This window comes from Podarcis muralis, chromosome 1 (genome assembly GCF_964188315.1).
Source record: "Podarcis muralis chromosome 1, rPodMur119.hap1.1, whole genome shotgun sequence".
NCBI lineage: Eukaryota > Metazoa > Chordata > Lepidosauria > Squamata > Lacertidae > Podarcis > Podarcis muralis.
In genome coordinates, this window is record NC_135655.1 from 21,821,247 (window position 1) to 21,842,493 (window position 21,247).

Genomic DNA, 21,247 nt, shown 5'->3' on the forward strand with positions numbered 1-21,247 from the left:
GTCTTTAAGCAGAGGCTTGACAACCATATGTCAGGAGTGCTCTGATGGTGTTTCCTGCTTGGCAGGGGGTTGGACTCGATGGCCCTTGTGGTCTCTTCCAACTCTATGATTCTATGATTCTAAGCAATAGCCGATAGTTGGATGTTCGGCTTCCAAAAAACGCTTGAAAACCGGAACACTTACTTCTGGGTTTTCAGAGTTTGAGAACCAAGGCATTTGAGAACCAAGGCATTTGAGAACCACTGTACCACTGTAGTCTAGTCTAGGGATAGACAGCCTTTGAGATCTTTATGTTCCTAATTACTGCTGAGGGGGAGTTTTTATTGGCTAAACATGGTAAAGGTAAAGGTACCCCTGACCATTAGGTCCAGTCGCAGACGACTCGGGTTGCGGTGCTCATCTCGCTCTATAGGCCGAGGGAGCTGGCATTTGTCTGCAGACAGCTTCCGGGTCATGTGTCCAGCATGACTAAGCTGCTTCTGGTGAACCAGAGCAGCGCACGGAAATGCTGTTTACCTTCCCACTGGAGCGATACCTATTTATCTACTTGCACTTTGACATGCTTTCAAACTGCTAGGTGGGCAGGAGCTGGGACCGAGCAACGGGAGCTCACCCCGTCCATCATTAATATAACAGTTTATAAGAGCGGGAGCCAGAATGCAACCTTGCTTCACCCTACACAAATCCAGATTCCCCAAGACAGTTGGATGGAACTTTGTATGCCTCCTTCCGGCAACTCCTGCAGCCAATCTGGTGCCAAAGTATTGTTCTGCTTTCATTTGGACCACATCAGTGAGGCCGAGAGGGGAGTCCTGTCATCTGGGCAGCCTAGGACCTCCATACTAGGCCCCGGGGAGGTCACTTGTTATGAGAGCATGAGATAGGTCTTGTGCAGATGTAAGTCTGCTAATCTCATGATGGTAAAGGGGTCAGAAACAGACTGACCACTCACAAGCTCCCTGCAGTGTGAATTTCCACTTCTTTGTCTTCTTCCCTTTAACAACGTCTCATCTGCACAGATGCTAAAGAGGGTTGATGCTAACCAGTCCTCCCAACTTAAGAAATATATGAAGCGGGGATTTGAAGGAGGTTTTCCAAACCCTCGTCAAAAGCGACTCAGGCCTACGCAACTTGTGATTTACCAACCACTAGTCATGCGTTCTTAGCCGCCATAGAAGGGGAAGGGCTATAGATCAGGAGGAGAGCATTTGCTTTAAATGCAGAAGGTGCTGGATTCAGTCTCTGACATCTTCAAGTAGGGTGGGGAATGTCTGCTCTCTGAAAGCTTGGAGAGCCACTGCCAGTCAATGTGAATGTTTATTATTACGGCTAAACAGCCAACATAACCGGCCAATGTAAATAATACCGAGCTAAATGGACCAGTGTTGTGACTCTGTATATGTTTGCGTCCTATACTCCATGTAGCCCTTATAAATCTCTTGTTTTTGTTGCCTTTCTGAGACTATACATCCCAAGGGGCTGTCAAATACCTGGCAGACCACAGTATGTGGTGAGTGGGTCACAAATTGTGCAGGCATGGTTTGGTGTTAACCATGGTTAGTGCCTGCAGTAGATGTAACCCTAAACTATGGTTAAAAACCAACAAAGAACAAAAGAACAGCTCCAGTTCTTTTAATTGTGGTTGAGCGATCAACAGTATTTACTATGTTGGCAGCAAAGAATCCTCAGAACTTTTTCCAGGCTTTTTAACACAATAGGGATTTGTTATTCTTTAACCATAAGAGGAATGTTGGCATACTCTCTGTGATTAAATTTGGTCTTTCCTATGTATGGTAATAGACTCTGACAAGCTATTTAAAGTACCGAAAGTTTGTTTACATGTGTTGTTTGGAAATTCTTTGCAGTTCAGCTAAGCATAGCATCTTTCTATATATGTGTGTGTATTTCTTACCCTCAGGACTTTGAGGTACAAAATGCTATCTCCAAGGCATCAGAGAAAGAAAGCTTTAAATTTCTGCATCTGGGCATGTGATGAACTACATTGTACTCATTCTTTCTTTCCTTCTGTCTTTTTTAAAAACTTTAACTAGAGGAGTGTACATTCTATGTATGTAATTTTGATGCTGTTAGCAAGGAGGTTGAAGAAATTTTGGTTCCTTTTTCAAAGGATTAACATTATATAATAACCACATGAATGTTCAACTAAAATGACTTGAGAGGTCACTCCTAATTCCATGCTTCACATATTCCTGCGATGGGTCTGAGTTGTGTGTGTTTTAAAATATAATTTCCTGTTGAGAACTGCACTTAACTTGCATTAAATAACATACTAAAGTGCTGCCTTGGAAAGGCATATACATAAATTATCTGAGTTCTTGGGTACAATCCCTAATGTGATAGGTATGCCCAAGGCCCATTGAATTCAAGGAGGCTTGAGCTGCAATCCTCAGAAGTGCATCCCATCAAATTCAATGGGGCTTACGCCCTAGTAAACAAATACAGGTTTGCAACCTGGAATCTTATCCACAATTACCTAAGAGAAAGTCTCACTGAGCACAATGGGATGTACTTCTGGGTATTTGAAGAATAGCATTGCACTGCAAAGCACTACTGCACACCATTAAGCCTGATGGATTTCAGTGGCATTTAGATACATCTACTGTAAGTTCCTTTGAATCAGGCCTGCTTTTTCAGGTAACACAGCAGAAAATGCAAACCTATTACTGATGCAACTGTGGTGTCCTTGCCCACCCCCCACCCCCCAGTCACAGAATATATCAATTCTAAAACCACCCATCAGTTCCATATACAGTGGTACCTTGGGTTACATACACTTCAGGTTACATACGCTTCAGGTTGCAGATTCCGCTAACCCAGAAATATTACCTCAGGTTAAGAACTTTGCTTCAGGATGAGAACAGAAATTGTGCTCCGGCGGCACAGCGGCAGTAGGAGGCCCCATTAGCTAAAGTGGTGCTTCAGGTTAAGAACAGTTTCAGGTTAAGAACGGACCTCCAGAACGAATTAAGTACTTAACCCGAGGTACCACTGTATTTGTATTGTGTAGAGTGCTTTTTTTCAAGAAAAATAGGTGCCAGAACTCGCCAGGCGACTTGAGGCAACCCTGAACAGATGCTGGCTTGACAATAGCCATGGTGGGAGGGATTTTTTTTCCAGCTGGAACTTGCCAGATCTGAGTTCTGGCACCTCTCAGGTGGGCACCATTGCCATGATAAGAGAACAGGGGGCATTCATGGTGAGGTCCAGCACCTTTTTCTAGAAAAATAGAAATGCGCGGAGGTGTGGCAAGCTGGTTTGGGGGTCGCCCCTGGTTCTGGTGCAGGTCAAACAAATGTGCCCTGGCCTCCTTCGTTCTCTTAGATTCAGGCAGATGGCTAGGACAGCTCAGAAGGGCCCTCATGCAAATGTGCATGCATATAACAGTAGAGGCTGAATGGGATATGGTTTGAAGAAAAAGGAAATACAAATTGGCCCCGCCCTATAGCTTAACCAATCGTGGCTAGGAATAGCTAGGAGCTAGGTGGAGTCATGGATTTAAAAAAAAGTGTTCCATTTAGACTTGAATTGTTTGTTTTCATCTTCTGAGAAGTACATAAAGACAAGAAGCAGGTGAGGGGCCCGCCGGCCCGCAATGGCACCCACCTGAGAGGTGTTGGCACACTCAGGCTGAAAAAAGCACTGATTGTATGTATTTTTGCAACTAGATGAATGTTGAATTGATCTGGTTTGGAAGAGGGGCATCACAGCAAATATCTCTAAAGACCTCTTCTAACAAGGCTGAAACAGATCTCTTGGGCAAAGGTTCATTTTTTAAAAAAATAATATTTTTATTATTTTTCAATTGCAATTCAATAATAGCCTCATTATAACAATACCAATTTATAATACAATTATTAATACCAATCTTTCAAATACCGAATTATATAATTTAGATAAAGTGCCCCCCCCGTGTGCTAGATTTAATGGATTAACTATTTGCTTTATTTCTGCATTCCAAAATCTTATTAATTTCCATTACATTCTTGTCATCATAATCATGCCTTATACAACAACTGCAATATTCATAACTTCTTTTCATGTTAACACATTAAATGATTTATAAAGCTACAGGTGAGGAACTCAAACTATATATTTGTTCTTCCTGTGTGTGGCAGTTATTCTGTCTGTGGTGTTTCTTCCTGTCCTTGTAAGATGTTACATCTTTATTTCCCCCGGTTGTTGCTGTTATCCGTCATGCCTTGGGCGGAGCTGATATCCCGTTGTTGTTCCAGAAATTTCTCCATCGCTCCATCCTGTGCTTCGTTGTTTTGCAGCTTTAACAACAGCTGCAAAAGTCACTCTGTCCCAATAAATAACCTGTTTTCACTATTTTTCCTCTCAGCCTGGGAAGAAGAGCGGTCTGTTCATTTATTAACCATAGGAAAATATCATGGGACAGTTTATGACTTTCATAGAATTGGAAGGGACTCATCTAGTCCAACCTGCAATTCAGGAACCCTGCCCACAGCAGTCTCTGAGTAGGCTCGAACCCCCAACCTTCTGTTTAACATAAGATTACCAGACATCCCCGTTTCCTGGGGACAGTCCCCAGATTTACAAATCAGTCCCCATACAAAATCCATTGAAGTTGAAAAGTGTCCCCGGATTCACTGGAAAAAATCTGGTAACGTTAGTTTAACATCTAGATGCACTGACCCATTGTGCCTTCTTTCAGGCTAGTGGATTCCCACCTCAAAGACCCCTGAGTGTTACAGCTTCACCACAGTTGTATTGAATGCAATTGCCACAAACAAATTGGGATTCAGCAGAGACAGTCACCATCAGCCAGTTCCATCAGGCTTCACCCTCCTTCATCTGTTGCCTGACAGCAGCTATTCCATCAAGCTGTGCTGCAACTTTTGGCTATTCCTTTCTTCGAAATCTTTCAGTTACACTTGGCTATGCTATTATGCTAACACCAAAAGTAAAAACCTGAATTTGCTCCCCACACATCCCTTTTGTGCCATGTGCCTGAGGGCAAGGAATTCTTATTCCTTATCTTTGCAAGTTGCTGTGGGGGGGCTTCTTCTTTTTGCTGGAGAGCGGAGTAAAAATTCTCCAACAAGCTACATGGTCGGTCTTTTAAAAGAGGCCGCGTGGAATATGTGTACTCTATATCCACGGGGTCTCTTTTAAAGGACTCACCCTGTAATAAATAACTAAGAGCTGCTCTGGAATGCTTTAAAGATAAGGACAAGGTGGTTGTACTGACCCCAGAAGGAGCAGGAAGCCAGGGGAGGAATTTGAAGAATCGTATCACATGCATTGCCCATGAACATCCTCTGCAAATATGAGGGATGAATTGCTAGCCTTGGATCCTTGCAGTATGAATGCTTTAACCCAGGAGACATGCAACCAGTCAGGATTTTTTTGCTATTTTCCCCCTTTTCAGATCACTCAGGGTGAACCCCAGAAATCATGCGCCAAGCCGGTAACAGAGAAAGTTACAGACAGTTGCCAACAGATCTGCCAATGTAGACCACCTCCGCTACCGCCACCGCCACCGCCTCCTCCGCCCCCCAGGTTGCTCGGGGTCCCATGTAAGTAGAATGTGGTTATTTCTATTTGTGTCAAAAAAAGGCACACCTGGGCAAAGTGCATGTGGGAAAGTGAGTGGGCCAGAGCTAATGTGGGGCTGCTTGCGCACTATATTTTTAAAGCGTTGTGGTACCACTTTCACAGTCATGCTTTCCCTCAAAGAGTCTTGGGACCTGTAGTTGGTTAAGACTGCCTGGAGTTGTTTGGAGACTCTGCTGCCTCATAGAGCTACGATTCCTCAAGTTCCCTCAGAAGAGGGAATTCTCTGAACTCTGGGGATTGTAGCTCTAGGAGGGAATAGAGGTCTCCAAACAGGCTCTCAGCAAACTACAGTTCCCAGGATTCTTGGGGGGGGGGCATTTAAAGTGGTCTGATACTGATTTAAATGCATTGGGTGGATATGGCCTCACTTTCATTTTTCCATTTAGAGAATTGGAACACGAAAAGAGGGAGATGTGTTTTGGCTCGTTGAACAGGAATTTCTTCAGCGGAGCCAGACAAATTCCCTCTGTTCCCAACCAGGTGGCTGTTTTCTCAAAGCAGCTCGTTAACGTTGGAGCCACTGAGTCGTTCATTTCCTATGTTGCCTTTTGATTCGCATTAGCATATACTAAATATTTTATGATCCCGCCTTTTGGTGGGTTTATATTTCCCCCCAGATGCATCCTAACAAGCTCACCTCCGCACGCAGCTTTGGAAGTGTAAATAGATGTGTGGGTGTGTGAGATTGCAAACTTTTGTTTGCTTATCTTTACAACCTGCCCTTCCCTGGATGGTCCCAGGGCAGGTTACAAAACAGTGCCACAGCCCTAACCAAGCAATCCACCCCACCCTTACACCTTTAGATTCCTGCATTGCAGGGGGTTGGACTAGTTGACCCTCAGGGTCCCTTCTACAGTTCTTTGATTCTGTGTTGTCTGTGTGTGTTGGATTTGGAAGAGGTGTCCTTCCACTCAGCTCTCCTGGTCACAAGGGTCACTCCACCAGTGCCACACTCCCCCTTCCACATGCAAATAGGCAACCAGGAGTGTCATTGGTGGGATATGCAGCCGGTTGAAAACCCCAAAGCAGGGGCTGAGGTAGCCCAAGATCCACCAAAACCTGAGCTAGTCTGATGGCTGTTGCACAGTGGAATTGGGCCAGATGCGGGCCATTTCTCCTGTCGCTTGCTTCCTCCATGACTTCAATGAAAACATCAATGTGTTTCAGAAGCCCAGTGGGCTTGAGCTAGGCGTTAATCATGTAGCATTGCTAGACCCCAGTTGTGGGATGTATCTCCTGCAGAAGTCCTGGGAAGCTCGTGTCAGGGTGGTTCCAAGGGTTTGAGTATACAGGCAACTCCCCATTTCCACAGGGGTTGCGTCAGGGCCAATGCATGTGTCAGCAGGCGCACACAAGCCCATTCACCGCCATTCCACTCCCCAAAACGGTGTGTGTGTGCATCCCCAATGCACACAAATGGAGAGTTTCTATAGGTGTTTTTGCCTTTACACAGAACTCCTTGGAACCGAACCGCGGCATAAGATGCAATCGTACTACATTACATGAACGACTTCAATTATTTCCGTTTTTCTCAGTAATCCCTCTGCCATTTGTTCCCATAAGCTTCTAATTATCTCTGTTCCACTAGGGCTTACCTTTCTCTCCCCCGTACGTTTTGTATATACTTAATATATACAAAATATAATTATACTTGGCGCTGTGGGTTAAACCACAGAGCCTAGGACTTGCTGATCAGAAGGTCAGCGGTTCGAATCCCTGCGATGGGGTGAGCTCCTGTTGCTTGGTCCCTGCTCCTGCCAACCTAGCAGTTCGAAAGCACATCAAAGTGCAAGTAGATAAATAGGTACCGCTCCGGCGGAAAGGTAAACTACGTTTCCGTGCGCTGCTCTGGTTCTCCAGAAGCGGCTTAGTCATGCTGGCCACATGACCCGGAAGCTGTACACTGGCTCCCTCAGCCAGTAAAGCGAGATGAGCGCCGCAACCCCAGTCTTCCATGACTGGGTCTAATGGTCAGGGGTCCCTTTAATCCTTGCTAAAATTAATGCCATGGGGCTGCAGTTTCCATCATTCCCAACTGACCATTGACCATACATCAACACCTGGAGGTTGGGGAAGAGGGCTGTGCACTGTGGCTCTGATGCTCACGTGGAGTTGCAGGGCAGCTGTGTGTGTGCATCCCCAGTGTGCAAATGGAGCTGTTGCTATTGTGAACGCAGAAGCACATGCTCTCTGTTGCTTGAAATTGTACTAATAATTATTGTTGTTGATAATAATAGTTGCGAGATTCTTTGCTCTCAGCTCATTGTGTCATCACACTCTGCACCGAGAGGGGCACCTACCAGGTTAGAAGTGGTGCCTAGTAAGTGAAGGCCTTCAGAGGAAAACCTCCTTTTTTTTTACAGAAAATTGCCCAGTTGTCTGCAATTTGGCAATTCATTCACTTGGAAAGAGAGCTTGTACCATTCATTCCTATCAACGCTCAAATAAATACCTCTTTATACATCATTATGGGAAAGCAATAGTTATGAAAGTCTCTCTCTCTCTCTCTCTCTCTCTCTCTCTCTCTGTGTGTGTGTGTGTGTGTGTGGATAGATAGCACCCATCTATGATTGTGCCATTTTTCAACTCCCCAAATGAAAACCCTGTCAATGTCCTCATTTGCAAAATTAAAAAAGTTAATACCAGTCCTTGCATTCTTTAGAGAAATATATTAGCAGGATTAGGGCTGGAGAGAATGAAAGAAGCAGATTTGTCTTTCTGCTTCTCTCTGTCTTTGTCTTGGAAATGTTTCTTTGCAAGGGGATATTTGTCTGTATCTGTGCCACACCGCAGGGTGTAAAGCAAGGAGCAAAATAACAGTATTTTGTACCATTTGGCAAAGATACTGTATATTGATAGCTTTAAAAATAAAAAGTCAGTAGATTGAGTTTCAGGAAGAAAAAAAGTGTCAGCGTTTAGGAGGACAGTGTACTGACTGAATCACTTTCTTCCATCCCCGCCCCCAAAATTGAGAATCAAAGGGTATCTGAGCAGCCAGATCTCTCTGGCTTTATTTTGGGACTCTGTCCAGCGACTACATTGGGCAGAGAGACCTGTACATGGAAGCAGAAGGTGCTTGGACCCACTTTGGGGAAATTCTCTGTAGCAGTTTATGATTTTAGGTGTTTGACCAAAAGCAGGTTGTTGTTTTTCAGCCTTCAGCTGAAAAACTTTTATTTCTTCGTTATACATATTTTCAGGTTGTTTCCCCTGTGCTTCCACTTAGGTTTTTTGTTTTGTCTTGTTGACAAGTTGTTGTTTGATTGCTTTTGGATTTTGGAGGAGACATGAAGTTGGTATTTATTGCATTTTGTGGATTAGCTTTTATTGTATGTATGCTTTATTGTTTTAGGCTGCTATACGCTTTAAAAACAAATAAGTACATTTGCCCCTGGAGCTTTCTCTGATATTAAAGTGACCAGGATAGCCCCTGCTCATGCAGAGTCTTTATGTGTACATTGTCACACAATTAAAGACACCTTGGTTGCCTGATTATACGGCTTCTGTTTTAGCCCATTAATTGATGCATTCATTAGGCCTTCAAACATTTGCATGAGCATAAAGCAATATTTCAAAAGCCTATTCTTTCCGTTCTTTGATGATGCTTGCACATGCTGCACCAGGCTCTTTCAGAATAACACAGGAAGCTGCATTACACCAGATCGAAGTTTTTGTTCATCTAGCCCTGTAATGTCTACTCTGACCAGCGAAACTGTGCTACCTGAGGCAGGTATTGTGAATGTTGCCCCCCCCCCTTCCTTCTCAGTGCTGCACTCTGGGGAATTGGGTCCTTCATCAAGCATTGTGGGCAAGGTCACTCCAGGCAGCATCTGTGCCACTAGTAATTTCAATAAAAATCACAGTCATAATATATTAATAGTAACAACTAATGTTATTTTTCTAGAAAAAGAGGTGCTGGAACTCAACATGAACACCATCAGTGTAGCCGGGGGGGGGGAGCAGGGGGCAGCTACCACCCTAAATCAATCAAAATAAATAGAAATCAGTACAAATCTGAGGTTTGCCCCCCAACAAAAGTCTGCCCTCCCCAACAAAAATCCTGGCTACACCCATGATGAACGCCCTCTTTCTCTTAGAATGGCAGTGGCACCCACCTGAGAAGTTCCGTAACCCCTGAGAGGTGCTGGAACTGAGTTCCTATGAGTTTCCCCTGAAAAAAGCAATTATTATTATTTGTTGTAGTAGTAGTACCCTGCCCATCTGGCTGGGTTGCTCCAGCCACTCTGGGCGGCTACCAATAAAAGCATAATAAAACATCAAACATTAACAACTTTCTTATACAGGGTTGCCTTCAGGTGTCTTCTAAAAGCTGTATAGTTATTTATCTCCTTGGCATCCGATGGGAGGGCGTTCCACAGGGCGGGCGCCACTACCGAGAAGGCCCTCTGCCTGGTTCCCTGTAACCTCACTGTAACCACCAGAAGGCCCTCGGAGGTGGACCTCAGTGTCCGGGCTGAACGATGGGGGTGGAGACGCTCCTTCAGGTACATAGGGCTGAGGCCATTTAGGGCTTTAACAGTGATGTATACACAGTAACAGTGGTGTATATTATAAACCTAGTTAAAGTTACTTTAACTAGCCATGAACTGCTGGCTGGCTTTTGAGCAGAAGGAGCTGGTTGGCTCTGCAGGCAACTGATGTGCTGGTGCATGATCACATTGCATGAGCCACATAGTTCAAGCTCTGCCTCTAGAAGTGACTCTCCAGGTTCTCATGTAGAGATGTGATCCTCTTTTTTCCTTTTGTTTTTTTAATAAAAAAACCCCACTAGAAATGCCAGAGATTGTACTTGGGACCTTCTGCATGGAAAACATGAGCTCTCATACTGAGCTAAGGTCTCCCTCAAATCTTTTTTATTATTATTATTATTATTATTATCTCTGGAACTCAAGGTCTTCAATCTCAGCCACGATAATGGCCCCAATTTGTTACTGATTTGTACTTGTACCCATGCCAACATAAAAGAGAAGGGGGAAAAAACCTTTCCGAGTAACTACTTGGCAAATATTCCAGCACAAAGTGTACAGTTCAGTTTTGTGGAACTTGGAATGTTTGTGCAGTTGTCATGAACGGAAACTTAATCGGCACGGTCATCTCAAAGCCTTTTGGGTTGAGGCCTAAAAGATCAGGGACTGGGTTGCTAGATAATAACCTTATCAACTTTGGGGCTACTTTTACATGTGAAGCTTTGGGCATTTTTACTTGACCTGTTGGTGACCTTTATGCTCATTTAAATTTTGTTGTCTGTTAATTCTTCATATAGCTGTTGATTATTATTATTTTAGGGCTGTGTTGTAGTGATACTAAACTTTTCATTATGCTTTTATATTTAGATGGGACAGTATCCAACTAACTTATTCCATCAGTGCAAGGATTTCTGCTTGTGCATTGGAATTTGACTCCTCCTCTCCCCATGCACCCCCTAAATCTCTGCTTACCCCCCCCCCCGCAAGCCTCTGTAGCAGAATTGGGGAAGACACATGGTGGGGAGTTCCATTGCACAAGTGGAAATCCTTGCGCTGACAGGATGAGTGAGTTGAATAATGCCTCTGTGTTTCATGTGAAGCACTTAGAGCACAGATGTATTTGTGGGAAATGTGGTATGCAAATAAATTGACTTACGGTGATGATATGTAGCAACAAGAGGGCTGTTGGGCTGCAGCTCTGAAAGATGAGTGTGTGTGTGTGTGTGTGTGTGTGTGTGTGTGTGTGTTGCTCTTTGTCTAATCCACAGTCCTCAGCTATGGGAGCAGTTGTGCTCTTTCTTGTTGTTGTCGTTTAGTCATGTCCGACTCTTCGTGACCCCATGGAACAGAGCACGCCAGGCACTTCTGTCTTCCACTGCCTCCCGCAGTTGGGTCAAACTCATGCTGGTAGCTTCGAGAACACTATCCAACCATCTTGTCCTCTGTCGTCCCCTTCTCCTTGTGCCCTCCATCTTTCCCAACATCAGGGTCTTTTCCAGGGAGTCTTCTCTTCTCATGAGGTAGCCAAAGTATTGGAGCCTCAGCTTCAGGATCTGTCCTTCCAGTGAGCACTCAGGGCTGATTTCCTTAAAAATGGATAGGTTTGATCTTCTTGCAGTCCATTGCTCTTTCTTACCAAAGGTAAATTCTTCAGGGGAAGAGATCTCAACTGCCCAGAAACAGCTCGTTGGATGGGGCAGAGCCACTATGCAAGTATCCCAATGGGTGGGTCTTTGTTGCTTACCATGAGTGACAGGGAGGATGCAAGTATTTCCACTGTGCTGAGCTCCCTCCCTCCTCTCCCTCCCATAAGCAGCAGTGACCCACCTGCTGGGAAACCAGCATAGCAACTCCACTCCACTTAGGACTCAGCTATACAGCTGCAAATATAACGTTTTAAGTGCATTTTAAATGCATTATAGAAATGTGACACTAGATGGTGCTGCTGAGCTAATGGCAAGTTCCAAATATATTTTGAAACGTTTTTAAAAAGCACTTTCATAGCATTTAAAAAAATATGTGTGTAGATTCAGCCCCAGTGAGCTGCTTCCACAGCTGCCACTGCAGCTGCCCCCAAATTCATTTTGAAGGTCACTTTGTCTTCCTCACCTTCTGCTTCCTTAGGGTTTCAAAGTGTGGACCTCCAGATGTATATGCAGAGAACTTGTGTTGGGTGCATGGGGGTCAGGGAAGGGACTAGAGAGTACAATGCCTCTCTGCATGTTCTGTATACATGGTCAGGGGAACAAGTGAATTGGATTTTTAATGTTTCTTCATTAGAATTTAGCATAAGAGCTCTTCAGGATGAGACCAAAGGTCTTTCTCGTTGAGCATCTTGGCTGATCAGATACCCATGGGAGACCTGGAAGCTGGATATTAGTGCAATAGCCTCTCTTGCTGTTCCCCAATGACTGGTATTCAGAGACAATCATTATTAGTAGCCATTGATAGTCGTATCCTTGGTGAATTTATCTAATCACATTTTTATTTACTCTCTCTCTCTGTGTCCATATCCTTCCATCTCCAATGAAATGAGCTCAAGGAAGCATCTATGGTCCTTCCTTCATTTGATCCTCACATGTGAGGTATGCTGGGCTCAGAGGGAGTGACTGGCCCATGGCTCAAGGTCAGCGAGTGACTGAGTGGGAGATTTGAACCCCTATCTCCTTGTTCCTAGTCCACAACTCTTATCAACACTACACCATGCTCCTATCATCCTTTAAGCCAGTGGCCATCTCCACATCTTGCAGTCCCAAATTCCATAGTTTTAACTATGGGCTGTGTATTCCTTTCTCATTTGATCTCTGTTTAAATAGCTAGTTGAAATCCCTCTGGTTTTGCTGTGAGTCACTCTCTCTTTTAGCAATATTGTTCCATTTGGGTAAAAACGTTTCAATAAAAAGAAAACCCCAAATGTTAGCCCATTTGTCCATGCCCTTTGCTCTACAGACTGAAGACTCAGATGCTTCAGAGAAAGTTATTGATGAGTCAGATGCTGCTGATTTTGATCCAAAGTAATCTCTAGGCTCCCCTGGCAGTGGCGGGAACAGAGCTGTGCTTCGTTCTGACAATTCAATAAATGTATCTTAATTGGCACAAGCCCCAACCTGTTAGAAACAAGATCCAAGCCATTGTCCTGATTGCCTGCACAAGCTCATTGCAGAGAGTCATTATGGTTTCAAGCTGCTGTTCCTTTTTTTAAGGATGTTGAAAGGCATTATATTGTCTTAAAATTCACCATGCAGAAAAGAGGTGGAATTAGAATACTTTAGATATCAGAAAGCAAGAGTCCCAATCCCCATACAGCCATGAAACTCACTGGGTAACTTTGGGCCAGTCACTGTGTCCATAGCTGTCAACGTTTCACTCCCCCCCCCCTTATTCCGAATAGGATTCCTCGCAAGAAAAGGGTTGTTGTGACAATTAAACAAGGAGTGGGAGAAGCATATACCTTACCTTGAACTCATTGGAGGAAAGACATGGTGTAAGTGTAGTAACAATGACAACAGAAACAAAAAAGATAAATCCACAGGCAAAACATCTGAGGAGTAAAATTTCTGCAAGACAGCAATTAAAAATGAATAATAATAATTCCAAAATGCAGCACCAGAAAAAGACGGTTACATCTTGTAATGACTAACAGAAGATAGTTTGCAAGTAAGCATTTACGTAGGTCCACTGGCAACTTTGAGATCTTCTGTATACGTTTTTGTAATATTACATTTTGTGCTTGATCTCTTTTTTTATAATCTGAGGAAAGACTTTGAGAAACATTGCTGCATGTATCCTGATTTGCATACAAGATAAAATTTTACCACAATATATACAAACCAAACGGTAGCTAATTTTAAGTTGGTAAGTCCAATTTTCTGCGCTGGCTATTGGTCATAACTCACTGGACTGAGAATTCAGTGCCAAAAGTTCTGCTGTTTTCCAGTGAGTTAACTTAAGCTGCACCTATCCTGCCTTTTCACTTTGTAAGGTCTGCTTACATTGCAAGTTTATAATAAAAGACACATAACTTAAGAACCAAGATTCTGAAAGCAGTCAGCCCTAAAATGCAAACTACAATAAAGAGAACTAGCTGCAGCATCAAAATAGAACCAGAGTTTCTATTAATGCTTGTTTGAAAGCATGAGAAAATAAAATCTCTCTTTTTTTTTATGTATTCAGAAGATGAGGGAGTAGACGGGCACCTGGTGAATGTTTCTGGGAAGGATATTATTCCATTCTTGCAAGGGAGTGAAGAAATACAGATGCTCCCACTGATTTAAACCATTGGCACATGTAGTCTGGTATGATCTAACTTTGGCAGTGCCTCTGCAAGGATTCAAGGCTAAATTACATTTGACATTAAAATGCATTTTTGCACTCAAGATTTACTTTATTAAAAAATGCAAAAAGCAACCCTCCAGGGTGCGGGTCGTTGCTGAAAATTATTGGGAACTCAGCAGGCTGGATGTGTTTGTGTTAACCCTTTCTTCCCCTGCTGCAGTCCCAATGAAAATTGTTGCTTTGAGAATTGCTTCTGTTTCTGTTGGGAGGAAATCCCTCACTGCTGACAACGGCTGTTTTAAGGAACACTCACATTTAATGCAAAGACACATTTAAATACCAGGTCTTCCTGGTTAGGCCCTTTCCCTGAGATCCTTTAGCTGGAGTTGCTGAGAATTGCATCTTGGACCTTATACACCGAGTCCATGCCTGGGCTGATCTTACTTTAAGGCTAGCACCCTTTAGGTTTGCTGCTGGATCCCTTTAATTCACTTGCCATCTGTAAATTTATGCATGCCACTATTTTCACACAGACTGTGCTTCGAGGTGCCATCCTCCAAATAAAGCTGACCTTGCAGAGTTCTCCCTGAACTTTCCAGTGTTCAGAGAACAGAACGGTCATGACTGTAAATAAAAGAGCTATTAGAACTTCTGGTTCAGGGCCTGACACAGCTGAGGAAAGAAATCATTTCTTGCATTCTTGTTTCTGTAGCCCCAGGGGCCTTGCTGTAGTACATTCCATTTTGACCTTGGATGAAACCACTTTTTAAGAAAGTGGAAAGCAAGAGTTTATTTGAGGGAAATTGGCACTGTGCCTGCTTCCCTATTAGTCTTTGGAAAATACGGAGCATTCTGCGTATTGCATATGGCACAGGACACTAAAAACATTTGGTAAGGCTATACATTCACACTATACATTTAAAGCAGCGCTGTACCGTGTTAAACAGTCACATTTTCTACCAGAGAATCCAGGAAAATGTAGCTAAGAGTGCTGAGAGTTGTTAGGAGGCTCCTTTCCCACAAACAGAGCTACAATTCTCAGGGTTGCCTGGGGAGAGGAATTGATGGCTAAACCACTCCCTGGGATTTGTAGCTTTGTAACTTAAGCCATCCTTCCCCAAGCTGGTACCCACCAGAAGTTGTGGCTGAGGAGTCATCAACAGATGCCTACAGAGGCCTTCCCTGAGTCCTCTCCCCTTGCCAAATTTTGCTTGAAAGAAGTACTGTGTTGTAACCGAGAGAACAGGTAGATCCCTGTCCACAACACATCCTCCTTTTCACAGATATGCCCATGGCCCCTCACTTAAATTGGCAATTCCTGCAGTCAGCCCAAGTGAGCATGGCGCCAGTTTGGGAAAGGCTGACGTAGGCATTTGCCATATTCTGGACCAGAGCAGATAACTGCTTCCCAAAGGCTGCAAATAAAAAGATGACAGCTTCTATCATCCAGCTTGTAAACTGGGCCAAATTAGCTTGCCTCAGCATGTTCAGTAATATGAAGCCTGTTCATTGTCTTCAGCTTGTCAACCTCAATATCGTTCTGCAAATTTCTAAATAATTAGTGTAGAGACAACCCCCGTTTAGAATGTGAGGAGAGTACTTTATAGTCGAACATGACTGAAAGTACTTTTGAAGAAAGCTGTTTCGTTTACTGTACTGTGGGATCGTTTTATTTTGTGGAATATTCAAATGGAATATTTGTTTTGTTCAAAATATTTGTACCCCACCTTTCACCTGCAGTTTTTGAGGTGGCTTTCAGTGCACAGCTTGTGATTGATTATGCAGGGTGGGGTTTACCTCCCCCACCCAGTGTTTCATTCAGGTTGGCACCATGAAGATACAAGGTACATTCAGGTGTGTGGGTTGTTATTCTAGTTTTCCTGGTTATAATGCTGGAACATTAGTCCAGGTTTTGAATGTTCCTTTTACACTGCGTTACCTGTTGCACTACGGAACTGTGGCTTTCTGATCCGTATACCGGTGGGCATGTTCTGCTAAATTTCATTCAGACCAGTGGGGTTCAACACAATAGCGGCATAGCTGTCAAAGTTTCCCTTTTTTAAAGGGAAATTCCCTTATTCCGAATAGGATTCCTTGCAAGAAAAGGGAAAAGTTGACAGCTATGAATAGCGGACATAATTGAACAACATGTTGCCACCCTTTATGTGAATGCGCATGTCTGATCCCTCGTGAAAATGGCGGGAAACGCTGCAATACCATCCCAAAGTTCGTCACATGGTGTGATCCATGAAAATGGCGGGAAAATAACAGTGCCTATCTCTCAAGATTTTCCGGGTCGACAGGATCGCAAACAGATTTTGTTGTTGTTGTTGAAGGGAAGCAATTAACAGGGAAATGAACTCTAAACTTCCAGTTGATGCCACTAGATTTCCAGAAGCCTCACATAAAAGATTGAATAAAACGCAAAAGTTAACAGGCAGCAAAACATTGTGAAAATGGAACAAAGCGCTGTCAGAATGCATCCACAGTGGTGGAGGGAAAATATGGCTTCTTTGCTCCAATCACCACCACATTATAGGCCAAATAATGAACTCATATATTTTTTAAAGGTAAAGGTACCCCTGCCCATACGGGCCAGTCTTGACAGACTCTGGGGTTGTGCGCCCATCTCACTCAAGAGGCCGGGGGCCAGCGCTGTCCAGAGACACTTCCGGGTCACGTGGCCAGCGTGACAAAGCTGCATCTGGCGAGCCAGCGCAGCACACGGAACGCCGTTTACCTTCCCGCTGGTAAGCGGTCCCTATTTATCTACTTGCACCCGGGAGTGCTTTCGAACTGCTAGGTTGGCAGGCGCTGGGACTGAACGACGGGAGTGCACCCCGCCACGGGGATTCGAACCGCCGACCTTTCGATCGGCAAGTCCTAGGCACTGAGGCTTTAACCCACAGCGCCACCCGCGTCCCTATTTTTTAGGGCGGATTAATTTTTAAAACTACCACCCCTTGAGATTTAATTGTCTCCTAGACTGCCTTATTCTTTAAAAAAACAAAAGCAGGTTGGGGCTCTGTGGAGTAGGAGAGGGTGCTTAGAGGCTATTGCATCCAGTACCTCAGTCGTGTCCTTATTTCAGAGAGAACAGAGTTTCTGATGAGAGTGGCAGCCATACCAGTTGGAAACATACTGAGGGCAACCCAAAATTTGTGCATACGCTTCTGAGGGGTGGAACGTCCTACTTGGTCAATTTCCTCCGAACTGAGCCTTTTCCTCTAGAAATTAGAATAATGAAGAACATTCTCTGGCACCACTGGAATTTAGAGAGGGTTCACAAGTGACTGGCACAAGGCCAGGACCAGCAGCCTAATTTTAATCTGCCGTAGAAGATGTGTGACTTGTGACTCACAAGTCACTTGTGATTGACTTATCCATAGTGGCTTTGATAACAGAGCTTCCTGCCCCCTGCTACCCAGGCAGTTTCTCTCCTGTGAATGGCATGGCTCTTTTTTTCCAAGGCAGTCAGTCTGGCACCTTTTGCAAGCAAAACATTTATCCTTTTAAAATGGTGAGCGCAACTCCCATGTATCATTCATTATATTTATTTTTAGATCCTGCCGTGGGGGCTTCTGCTGACAAAAACAAAACAGCAAAAAACAGAACCAAGGGAAATAAAAACCGCTACACTCTTGTTTTTTAAATGACTGCAGATTTGTAGCAGCCCTGTAGAACTGTATCTCTCTACACATCTGGGAGCCGAGGTGCCAGAATTAACAACATGGTTATGTGACAGAACGTACAGTGTAATGCCTTCCTGGTTTGTTCCTTTCGGTACAATAGAGTGAATGGTACCCATGGTTTCTATAGGATAATACTCTGTATTGATTCGTACTTAACATGATTTGTAGCTTTCCAGCTTTATGCTGGTGTAGCCTTCGGTTTTTTTCATCCATATATCTGTGCACAGTAATAATACTAATATGTGACTATCTACAGCACACACCTAGGCATATTTATTCAGAAGCAGAGATGGGCAAATATATCAGTTTTGGTTTCACATTTCTCCAGTCTTACAGTCTGTTCTCCACATTTTCACATCAGTTTGTGATCACTATTATTTGAAAAAAGGTTCTAGTGAAGAGCATTTTAGTGTGGATTTTCCCCACTGTCCACACCTTTAGCTGCATAGTTCAGTTGGTTAGAGTGTGGTTCTATTAATGCCAAGGTTGCAGGTTCAATCCCCATAAGGACTCCCCATGGATTTCCTCCCATAGGGCAGCTGCTGGCAGATGGCCTGGCGGGGCTGGGGGGCAACTAACTGAAGTGAAAACAGTGGCCTTCTTATCTTCCCTCCATCTCTCTTGCTGCTCAGTTATAATTGGGGTATTACCACTGAAAGTATGAACAACGTACTTCAGTGCCTTTGTTCAATAATGAGTATCTGAAAAGTTCTTAGATTAAGTTCAGTACAGTGGTACCTTGGGTTACAAACGCTTCAGGTTACAGACTCCGCTAACCCGGAAGTAATACCTTGGGTTAAGAACTTTGCTTCAGGATGAGAATAGAAATTGTGCGGTGGCAGCAGGAGGCCCCATTAGTTAAAGTGGTACCTCAGGTTAAGAACAGTTTCAGGTTAAGAACGGACCTCCAGAACAAATAAAGTTCTTAACTAGAGGTACCACTGTATTCCACCTCTCCTATATATTTGGCTTAAAAAGTGGCTTCTGCCTGCCTACCGCCACTCACCTGGGAATCACATAATTATAACAATAAAATTAAGGAACAGAATCTGACTTTTCCCAGAAGAGGGTTTCCAATGTTTTATCTACTCTGACTGAGCAATGGGTCCCTGGGGTTTTAGGGCAAAGGTTCTCCCCAGTCCTGCCTGGTGACACCACAGGAAGATCCCTGGACTTTTTGTGTGCATACTGTGTGCTTTTACTCCTATGTTAGTAGGGTGTGTCATTCTGGGGTGGGGGGACTTAATTTTTGCAAATTTCTTCAGTGAGGGGTTTGAAAAATATGTTTGTGTGTGAGGAATTCAAATCTGCCTTTATTTTTGTGATTGGAGAACATTTAGCTTGGTAAACCTATGTTTGAACTCCTAGGCTCTGTGATTTAACCCACAGCGTCACCCACGTCCCGTGTGTGTGTGTGTGTGTGTGTGTGTGTGTGTGTGTACACAGTATATGCTTTTGTAATAATAGAGTTCTTGTTCTGCACACTCCACTAGGAATTTCATGAAAATGAATGAGAAGGAATATCATTTACCACATTCATTCCTCTCCATTACAGCTTTCATACTTCATCTGGATTTTATTTAGGACTGAAAAAGCAGGTTTTAGATGTAGCGAGAAGTAAACTTAATTGAGGGAGTTTGAGCCTTGGGTGCTTCTGCACTGTTTCAGAAAGATTGGCATCATCCTGAAAGAGGCTTCTCTAACTAGAGAGCATAAAACAGTACTTATCAGTTACAAATACGGAAATTTCTTCTTGGCTCACTTTTTCTCTTTTAGGCAGTATACCAAACATACAACATTCGCTACACTGTCACTCCTACAAAACGAGTTGGCTGTTCCCCACCCTGGTTGCCTACCATTCAGCAGAGAATTGAACCATTCTGTCCAATTTCAGCTTTTGCAAGTCATATCTTTAGTCCAGTGGCCTGTGAAGGATTTCAGATTCTGACGCGTCTGTCTAATAACCACATGCTGTTATCAGAATCTCCTCTTGCTCCAAGATTTGATGCAATTTTCCATGTTGCTCGTGGTTGATCAAGCGTTGCCAGATGCATTTCTGGGGGTCAGGAACTGTGAAGCGAAGCTGATATGGTGACATTCTGGATATGCCAAAGAATCACTGAAGTGCATTCATGAATATTTATAAGACGTATAAATTTTGAAAGCCCAGATCTGAAATATATATATATATATATATTTTCTTCAAACACTGAGTGAGTGTTGGAGCACTTCAACTTTTTTCTTAGACTGTGAACATTTAGGTGGGGCCTTGTATTTTTAACTTACTTTGAAAACTGCTGATAAATAACATTGTAAACCACGTTCAGAAGCCTGCTTTGGAATTCAGCGCATATAAATAAAATCATAGTAGTATTGGAAGAAATAAAAATACTAATAAAATCTCGAAGAAAAGAATTCCTTTTCTGTCTCAAGTGGCCAAGTAACTTGGGTACAGTGGTACCTCGGGTTACAAACGCTTCAGGTTACAGACTCTGCTAACTCAGAAATAGTACCTCGGGTTAAGAACTTTACCTCAGGATGAGAACAGAAATCGTGCGGCGGGAGCGGGAGGCCCCATTAGCTAAAGTGGTGCTTCAGGTTAAGAACAGTTTCAGGTTAAGAATGGACCTCCAGAACGAATTAAGTTCTTAACCAGAGGTACCACTGTACTAATAGGTATGTTGGAGAATTTCAGGAGAAACTGGAGTGGAAATTTCCAGTGTTGTTCATTGTCCCAAATCCAGAGTAAAAAATCAATCCAGCAAATGCTATTGGTATTCACTGCTGTCAGTCCACAAATTATATGTAATTGATGACACGCACCCCCACCAATATGCATTTGATTTCCTTTGCCTTGAAGCAAATGGCATGAAATAATATAGTTTACTTAGAAATCCATAACAGCAGACAGCAAAACCTGTAGAATAGGGTTACATGCATTGCTGGTCCTTTACATCAGTGTTTCCCAACCTTGGGCCTCCAGCTGTTTTTGGACTACAACTCCCATCATCCCTAGCTAGCAAGACCAGTGGTCAGGAATGATGGGAATTGTAGTTCAAAAACAGCTGGAGGCCCAAGGTTGGGAAACACTGCTTTACATAATAGACCCATTGAAGGCAATGAGCATGTTTAGCTTAGGTTTGTTAATTTCAGTTCTGAGTAGGACTTAGTTGCGTACAACCCCACTCTTCC

General features: G+C 43.5%; 1 protein-coding gene across 2 annotated transcripts in view; it reads left to right on the plus strand.

The window, feature by feature from the left end:
• PRIMA1 (proline rich membrane anchor 1) overlaps positions 1 to 21,247 on the plus strand; it is a 53,539-nt gene that overhangs the window by 14,377 nt on the left and 17,915 nt on the right. For both annotated transcript variants that reach the window (XM_028717066.2, XM_028717075.2), the window contains exon 3: positions 5,414 to 5,561. In XM_028717066.2, the coding sequence (XP_028572899.2) occupies positions 5,414 to 5,561 (148 nt within the window). The remainder of the gene's footprint in view (positions 1 to 5,413; positions 5,562 to 21,247) is intronic.